We start from the raw sequence: 8,108 nt of genomic DNA, 5'->3' as shown, positions 1-8,108 counted from the left end.
AACATGTCGTTGTTAGATGATGGAACTGTGGTCCTTGGACGGACTACAAAGTGCTACCAGGTGTAACGGGGCACAACTGTCTTGTACTACTCCAGTACAAGTCCACTTCGCACTGCCTCAGTGCAAGTGGTTCCTCTCGTCACTTCACGAACACTTGTACGTGCAGAGGAAGACTCTCCTTAAAACACTTGCTTTAAAGAGGGTTAATTAGAAACTGTATTAATATAACTAAGTTTTTTTTGTCTATCTACTTAATACTAACTTTATTATAAACTAATACAAACATGTAATAAAAGTCTTATCTGTCTTTCTCTTTGCGCGCGTCCAGATCTGACTGGACCGCGGAGAAAAGTAGACTTAATGGTCTATATCTACCAATGGTAAGCTTTTAGAAAATTACCATGTAAAGAAATATTCTCAAATCGTACCTACCTTTTAGATAATTTATTAATTAACAACCTTTTAAGTGTTAATTTCATGCAATGATACACCCCGTTACAGCTACTCCATGTCCATGGTTGCTTATAGTGCTGCGAGTTTCTTGCTCGATTCGTACAAATTTGCGATAAAAAATGGGTGGATTCGAATCTACTTTCTCTTTCTTAAAAGCAATGTAATTATGCTAAAATCAATTTATTCGAGATGGAATGTTCTGCTTGTCTTTGTAGTTATTAGATGTGTAAGTGGATGTAATTGTGTCGTTTTATGATCAGAATTATCTATCCTGTTTTATATGATGTGAACCCGGTCTAAATACCGATATAAAAGAAAAAGTGAGCGTCCCTCTCAAGAATTTATCTTCAAAACTGTAATACTTTTAATCCATTCAGTCCTGCACCACACAAATGCAGTCTTCCCTCTTATAACTTGTATCAACATTGTATAAGAGGCTCAGTAATTTATATGTTACAGACCATAGGACGACCACGGGCGGACGTCTAATCCTATAAGTTAGTAGGGGTAATCAGGATTTGGGGGATAAGGAATCAGAAATGAGGACTGTACTTTTCTATTGTGACATCAGTCAAGTTGCTCACATGGCTCTTCGACATACCTGATCTCACACTAAAATGGCGTCTACAATAGATACGTATTCAATATGACTGCAATCAGATTCTTGCTTTTCTATTACAGTTGGATCCTTTAATCCCCCAACGTAGAACCACCCACTTTTTCAACCCAGTCTCGCGGGTCTGCCTCTAACCAAACCACTTGTAAATAAGCATGGTCGAACGCAAAGTAATCCTTCTTTGGGCCGCATTTGTCGTCTCTGTGCTTAAGCCATTAGCTGCTGAGCCCAACAGTCTTCATGGCGATCGCAACAGGCCTGATAAAAGACCCCTCGAATCAACGGATCCTTTGGCCTTTGAAGAGCGCAATTTATATTCGTGGTATCAGAAACTTTTGGGAAAAACACCTGAGGTTGTGGAGGCTTCCGTTAATATCCCAAAAAAGGGTGACTTGTCAAAAGTGACAAAAGTGACCGAGCAAATAATGAATCAAGAGCACCACGCTCCCATTGATAGTACGGCAACAGGCTTGAATAAGTTGATTGTTAAGAAAACGCCGACTCGTTTCGATGATGTGTCGGCAAAAGTTCAAAAAATGCTGTCAATTCAAAATGTAAAAGATACGAAAAGCGTCAAGGCAGTGAAGAATGGATTGAGCGCCGCAGTCACGTATTTAACCAGCACCATCTCCAATGCCAAAACGTTTGCTGCAGATGTGTCAATGGTATTACTTGCTCAAGCAAAAGGCGCTAGCAAGGAAAAGACTACAGCCAATAGCGTTGGGCTTGTGGAAAAATATCTTTCAGGACCTTTGAAGAGAATGAAGCTTCTTTCATGGGGTGGGGAGACAGAAGGGAAGATGCCACCATCTGCCAACTTGGTAGCATCGGTGAAGAAGTCCAAGGTCACTACAGAGTTACGAGAACCTTCCAAGAAAACTCTTGAAAGTACGAACGGTGGGTCATCCTTGCTACGAGGGAGGAAGGACCCAGCGGAATTAAAGTCGGAACCGGCTACAGGTGCCTCGACATCGACTAAACCGCCTCTTGTAGACCCCAAGTCTTCGGCGAAACCGCCTCCCGTAAACCTCAAGTCATCGCCCCTATCAAAAGTTGTCAAGAAACCGAGCTCGTGGTTTTCCACCCGCATGAAAATATTCTATTTTGTAGGATTTCTTGCGATTCTTCTAGTTTTTGCGGCTGGTTTTGCAAACTAGCGCTGCCCATAGCTCTGACACACCACTCACAGTTATTTTACATTTTTGTGAAGTTTAAGCGTGTCAATAATATGTCGGCATTAAAAAATAAAAAAAGACTTTTGACTTTAAAGTTTAAAACAAATTAAAAAAAAAGGTCGTGTTATGGTAATGATTAAAGATATGTGATTCTCGATGCCCCTTACCTTAATATTGTCAAAAGGGGCATACGTTATGCTTCATGGAAATCTATCGACAAATGGAGCTGGCTTTTTCTAGCCAGAGGCGGATTCTTGCTAAAGATCTGCAATCATTATCAAGGTCACCGTTACAATTAATATTCTGAGTATATTTTATTACGAAAACCTCACGACAACATATTAAGGAGATCCTCCTCTTCCGAGTCCATTGGTTCATCGCCAAGTTGCAAAGCGGATACAGTCGATAGAGTACGTTCTGGTTCATGCTTCTTCACACGAACCCTTTCATTCTTTTTTGCACTGCATGGAGTCGTTGCTAATAGCGTCGCTGCCACTGGCCCTGGAGCTCCTTGTTGCGTTGTTTCGTTCGCCTCGTGTTCATTCTTGATAATCTCATCCATGCTCGACAAGAGATCATCCGCGGAGCTTATCTGCACAGACGTTGGTTTTGAATCGGTTGCCACGTGATTGTACGCATTAATTGCCTCTTGCTTTGCACGCTTGGTATCCTCTTCGTCCACGTCTGTCGCCATTTCCTCATCGCTTTCAATTCGACTCACAGCCTTCTCCTTCCGCTTTAGCTTTGCTCCCATGGCTTTCCTCGCTTTCTTAGGAATCGGCTGTTTTAATCTACTAGACGCCACTTCCAATCTCGGAGCCTCTGTCTGCAGTCTTCGAATTTCGTCTTTCTTGGCATTCAAGACGGCACAAAATCCCTTTACGAGATCGTCTTCTACGCTCTGTTTGGCTGTCAATGCTAATTCCAATAATTGTTCTTTTTGTTTTAATACATTTTCAAGTTTAATCATTCTGGTTTGTTTTGCATCCAAAAGTTGCCGCAAATGTTCCTGCTCGGTGGTCACTTGGTGCAACAGAAGTCGCCAATTGTCGTTACTTTCTGAAATTTCGAATGAAACAGTGCAGAATTTCATGGAAAATGCACCGCGCTCCATGAGTGTCAGTGTGCGTAGCTTCTTTGACCACCGGAGTTCAAAGCGTGATGGTACATCGCTTTGTGGACGTAATGCCAACCCCACTGTCTCGACATAATTATCACCTGAGCAGTCGAGGGCCCTTGGCTTTTGTTCGGACGTGACCTCGGTCTCGTATAGAATTGGAGGATCCAGTAGCTGCACATGTAACTTAGTAACTGAAGAGGATGCCGTCGCGATGCGACTACAAAGTACAAACAGCGACAGCGGCGACGGTGTCGGGCCGTCAACACCTATTGCAGCGATCTCTACTAAGGACATTGAATTGGTATTGAAAACGTTGCCACTTATTGAAGTGGACTACATTTGAAGCTATTTATTTGCCAACACGAGTAGGTAAGAAGCAGATACACAAATTTGTTCTTCTTGGGTTTTTCTAGAATTTTGTTATGTTGCAAGGACATATAAATCATGACCCGATTGGGTAATATTTGCTCTCGCTTAAGAAGTTCAAGTCACTATCATGAAATTTCTCTTGTGTTCAACATGGACAATTCAAATAAATGGAATGTCACAGTTGCAAAGGGCCTGAAAAAAGTTTTATCCTTTTTTCTCTATAGTGACGGAAACCCTGAGCTGCCAAAAGTCTGATCTTGCTTCTTTTCCCCGAATCACGGCTCGAGATCCAGATACCAGCTGTGTTTTCCCACCGACTGCCATTTCTGACCAGAAATCGAACAAAGCTTTCATACCTTGAAATACATTATTCTTAATGTGCTTGCAAACAAGGCGCTCATGTATTTGCCAGTACGCACAAAGCTTAAATAAACTCGCACAAGCACCAGATTCGTTGTGTTGAATTGGAATCGACTCGGCGCTATTTCCTCTTTGTTTTTTTACAAGAGCCCACTTGTCACAATTTCGAGGGCGTTGTGAATCTTTTACGTGCTCTGGCTTCCTGCAATTCAATCTCGGACTGCCACGTTTGAAAATTCAAGGTAAATCATATGCTGTCATGCAAGAAGAGATTCGATGCATGCCGAATGTTGTGGCAATTTGTACTACGACTTACTATCACAGCGCGTGTCCAAGAATTTAATATAAATTTATAAGTCGTTTTTTTTTTCTATGCTCATTTTTTAATCGAGATTAAGTCACAAAAGTTGTGAAGTGGTTCTTTTTCAATTGATCCATAAGTAGGATGCGTTGTGGCCTCATGGTAATCGCCTTACTCGGATTCAAGACAGAATTCTTTGCTGCTCACATCGCCTCCAATGGCGTCAACAATGGAACATTGATAGGAACGCGGCCAATTAAAGTTCGTGTACCGACTGAAGAGCGCGTAATTAGTTTGCTAAAGAATCTTATCGCCGAAACGGCCAATAGTGTCATTAATCACGTTCGCGGGGCCAAGCCAAAAAGTTTGCCAAACTTTCGGAATCCGAAATATTCGGATCCGAACTTTATTGATCATAAGATCGAGACTTCATTGAAAGATGCGATTTTTGGGTTTTTAAAGCCACCTGTGAAGTCTCTTTATCGGACAACAAGTGGCATTACGAGTCAAGAGCAACTACATGCCGTATCCTCAAGAGCTTTAACGTGGGTGATCCTCAGTATTTGCGAGGCACTAACAGTTGCGTATAAGCTAAGCGGTGCGATCGAGACGACACTCACATCCACTGGAACGCAAGTCAGTCGTGTGTTTCTTACGAGTCCGGTATCGTGGATCCCCGTCGAGTGGTTCAATTCGAATTGTATGCGCCATCCGAAAGCTTTTTTGGCGTTCCAATACCCGCAAATTCAAAAGGTGTTTGAGGAGATTGGACCTCTTCTCGATTCGTTTAAGAAATCGGCCAATTCGTTTGTTGTTGAGAAAGAAACCGTGACGTTAAGTCGTGTTAACGACGGGGATGGTGAAATGCATTTTCATGATGCAAATGATGTTTTACCCGAATTTCAAGACATGCCTCCAATTCTTGTAAAATCTGGGGACACGCGGGAACATATAAATTTAATAAATGGCAATAAAAAATTGACTGCGACAGTAGTTCAAGAGCCACCGACCACTTCTAAAAATGTCCAAAAGCAGCCGATCCCTGTGGAAGTTATCAAGCAATCGCCCTCTGTGGAGATTATCAAGCAGCCCGACCTTGAAAAGATACAAGAGCTTCCCAATTTAAACAATATCCTCCACAGTGATCAAGCACGTACACCTGCTGGGCCGCAACTGCGAGGGACTGAAGTGGATGATAGTCTGACGGACGGACATTTTGTAGCGGTGACGAGCTCGCCTACCAAACCAAGGCTAAAGTGGAAACAATACGGCAAGCGGATTTCGGTTCTTATTGGCCTTCTTATTGTGCTTAGTCTCGCATTCGCCATTGGTAAAAACTAAGAGCTTTTTTAAGGAAGGGAGGCGCTTCGCGTTTTGCAATAAGGCACTTTGATTCGACAATACTGTGTGAAGACACCGTGGAGATGGAGCAGGGTTCTTTTGGATGGAGTGTGGTTGGTATTTATACTTTAGTAGAATTGAGTTGGTGGAGAACTCGCTCGTTTTAAGCGATTTTAAATTTATAAAATTGGTAATATATTTGTTACGTAGGCACGTCACTCATGTCAATATTCGTTTAATATAATTATTAGACGGACATAGAGAATAGTCTTCTTTTCATGACACCTTACAATTGGCGCTTTGTATTTTCTTTTATCTTCTAAGCACCTAAACACCCCGAATTGGTAAATGCTTGATAGATTAGATCTTAGGAAAATTGTGTTTTCTAAAACTTTTGCAACGGGAATTGTATTTAGCCATAAATATATAATAGGTGAAGTCTTGAGATATTAAAAAAGCACCGATTTTACGAGGAGAGATTGTCATGTCGACGGCAAAGGTCTTAAGATTAGCCTCGTGGCATTGAGTCGGGCATCAAACTGGTCAAATTGCGTATAATATGTGTGTGGTCTGCCATGCAGCCTTCCATAAGACAGCTTGATTGAATTTTCGGCAGCAAATTACGTCAGATAATTTCGAAATTTAATGCTTAACGACCACGAATTTTTATGGAAGGTACATATAAGTGAATTAATGTCAAGTTGTCGAGTCTCGTTTTTTGTCGAATCGAGACTATCTCACCCTATAAATTATCACCCGATTGGGTAATAATTGCTCTTGCTAGTCAAAAAGATCCTTGTCTGAACTCTAAAGTAGTCAGCACGTTAAAAGCTCTTCGCAAGATGTGTCGCCACGCCATGTTGTTACCAACGCAGCAATCAAACGTCCTTTGCAACTTGATTGCTTTCTTAGTACTGAAAACAAATCCATCGATCGAACGAATCCGACCGTGCACTTTGAAAAAGCACCAAGCCAACCTCAATAGAATCAACAACCACTCATTGATCTAGTGGTACCTATGGCGAACTCTCCTCGCTTGACGACTACAGATCTCGACACAAACACACAAACAACTCGCAATGTGCTACTCGAACGTAACCCACACCTACGCGTGAATGACACGTTATCTCCTTTCGGAAATCTTGGGACGCGCCCGGTATTTCCAAAGAATTTCATGACCCCTGGATCGGTCACATCGGCCTCGTCGTTTGAAGAAGGGACTTCCTCGTACGACGGATTCTCAGACATCGGAACCCCAGCATTCGCTGATTATTCAAAGATCAAATCTACTGCCTCGGTGAATACAGGACCAAAGCAATTAACAAAGAAGCTCTCCCCTCCAAGTCGTGATACTCTCGCACGCAATTTACTCACAACATCAATCCCCTTGGAGATTAATGATCTTTCTTCGAATAATCTACTACGTAACGTCGTGATTAAGACAATACCGTTTATTGATACCACCGAAACACCAACTCCTCGAACAACAATCGAACCTGTATCACCACGAGCGAATAAAGTGACTCGCCGAATTGTAGTGTCACCCCACAAAACACTCCGTCGTGTTGTCGTACGCAAAAGAGGACTGGATGGAACCGTGTCCGAGCAAGTTCAGTATGTCAATGGACAAGGACAGATTCTCCATTATGAAGGCAGTAATGCCAAAGACGAGACGTTGTCGGAATCCTGGAACGTCTCCGTGAATAAAGCGACAATAGAACCGACGCAACAACGTCGTGTTGTCGTTCATCGAACCGCCCCAGATGGTTACGTACAGAACGAAGTACCGTACCTCACTATTGACGGAACAATCGCACGTACTACGGTGACGGACAATGCAAAGGATGTATTAAGCGCTTCTGGCTTGGTGGAGACTCTTAACGTCCATGGTACGACCCGTGACGTGTCGTCTCGAGGTCAAAGTCGACGAGTGATTACTCGTCGTGTCGTAACCGCGTCACCTGGAAAGGTTCTTACTCGACAAACGGATGGAAAAGTGCTTGATAATACGAAAAAAACCAAAGAAGGTCATGTCGAGACGGAACCGTGTCAATTCACGGCAAGTGGTGGATTTGTTCGACCCGTAACGATTGAAACGGGATCCGGAAAACGCATTGTGACACGTCGAGTCGTCGTGACGCCACATCGCGTGATTCGACGAAAGGTACTGAGGTCTCAAGAAATGGACGATTGCTTGGATATACGTGAATGGAGACCGAGTCACGCTAGCGACGTGACGACAAGGAGGGAAGACGACGACAAGGCTTTTGCAGGAAGACGCAACGTTTTGGATGGCGTTTGTACGGAAGAAAAAGAAAGGGTGGATTGTACCACCGAGGCAGCAAGTGTGGGATCAATATTGGAGTGGTATCC

At 42.9% G+C, this 8,108-nt stretch overlaps 5 protein-coding genes across 5 annotated transcripts; 2 read left to right on the top strand and 3 right to left on the bottom strand.

Annotated features, from left to right (window-relative positions):
* Nucleotides 1-1,224: 1,224 nt before the first annotated feature.
* Nucleotides 1,225-2,226, top strand: CCR75_009027 (uncharacterized protein; the record flags this gene model as incomplete). Its single annotated transcript, XM_067967074.1, has 1 exon — nucleotides 1,225-2,226. One exon carries the CDS (start codon nucleotides 1,225-1,227, stop codon nucleotides 2,224-2,226), a length of 1,002 nt encoding a protein of 333 aa, XP_067816937.1.
* A 346-nt stretch (nucleotides 2,227-2,572) lies between these two features.
* CCR75_009028 (uncharacterized protein) lies at nucleotides 2,573-3,658 on the bottom strand (the record flags this gene model as incomplete). The annotated part of the gene is made up of 1 exon (XM_067967075.1): nucleotides 2,573-3,658. The coding sequence occupies one exon, from the start codon at nucleotides 3,656-3,658 to the stop codon at nucleotides 2,573-2,575; it is 1,086 nt and encodes a 361-aa protein (XP_067816935.1).
* Nucleotides 3,659-4,538: 880 nt separating this feature from the next.
* CCR75_009029 (uncharacterized protein) lies at nucleotides 4,539-5,735 on the top strand (the record flags this gene model as incomplete). Its single annotated transcript, XM_067967076.1, has 1 exon — nucleotides 4,539-5,735. One exon carries the CDS (start codon nucleotides 4,539-4,541, stop codon nucleotides 5,733-5,735), a length of 1,197 nt encoding a protein of 398 aa, XP_067816936.1.
* Nucleotides 5,736-6,722: 987 nt separating this feature from the next.
* CCR75_009030 (uncharacterized protein) lies at nucleotides 6,723-6,983 on the bottom strand (the record flags this gene model as incomplete). The annotated part of the gene is made up of 2 exons (XM_067967077.1): nucleotides 6,723-6,778; nucleotides 6,845-6,983. The coding sequence occupies 2 exons, from the start codon at nucleotides 6,981-6,983 to the stop codon at nucleotides 6,723-6,725; spliced, it is 195 nt and encodes a 64-aa protein (XP_067816841.1).
* A 292-nt stretch (nucleotides 6,984-7,275) lies between these two features.
* CCR75_009031 (uncharacterized protein) lies at nucleotides 7,276-7,485 on the bottom strand (the record flags this gene model as incomplete). The annotated part of the gene is made up of 1 exon (XM_067967078.1): nucleotides 7,276-7,485. The coding sequence occupies one exon, from the start codon at nucleotides 7,483-7,485 to the stop codon at nucleotides 7,276-7,278; it is 210 nt and encodes a 69-aa protein (XP_067816840.1).
* Between the last annotated feature and the right edge of the window lie 623 nt (nucleotides 7,486-8,108).

The sequence above is a fragment of the Bremia lactucae genome, linkage group LG14 (assembly GCF_004359215.1).
Source record: "Bremia lactucae strain SF5 linkage group LG14, whole genome shotgun sequence".
NCBI classification, from domain to species: domain Eukaryota; phylum Oomycota; class Peronosporomycetes; order Peronosporales; family Peronosporaceae; genus Bremia; species Bremia lactucae.
This window is presented reverse-complemented; position numbering and strand designations above follow the sequence as displayed.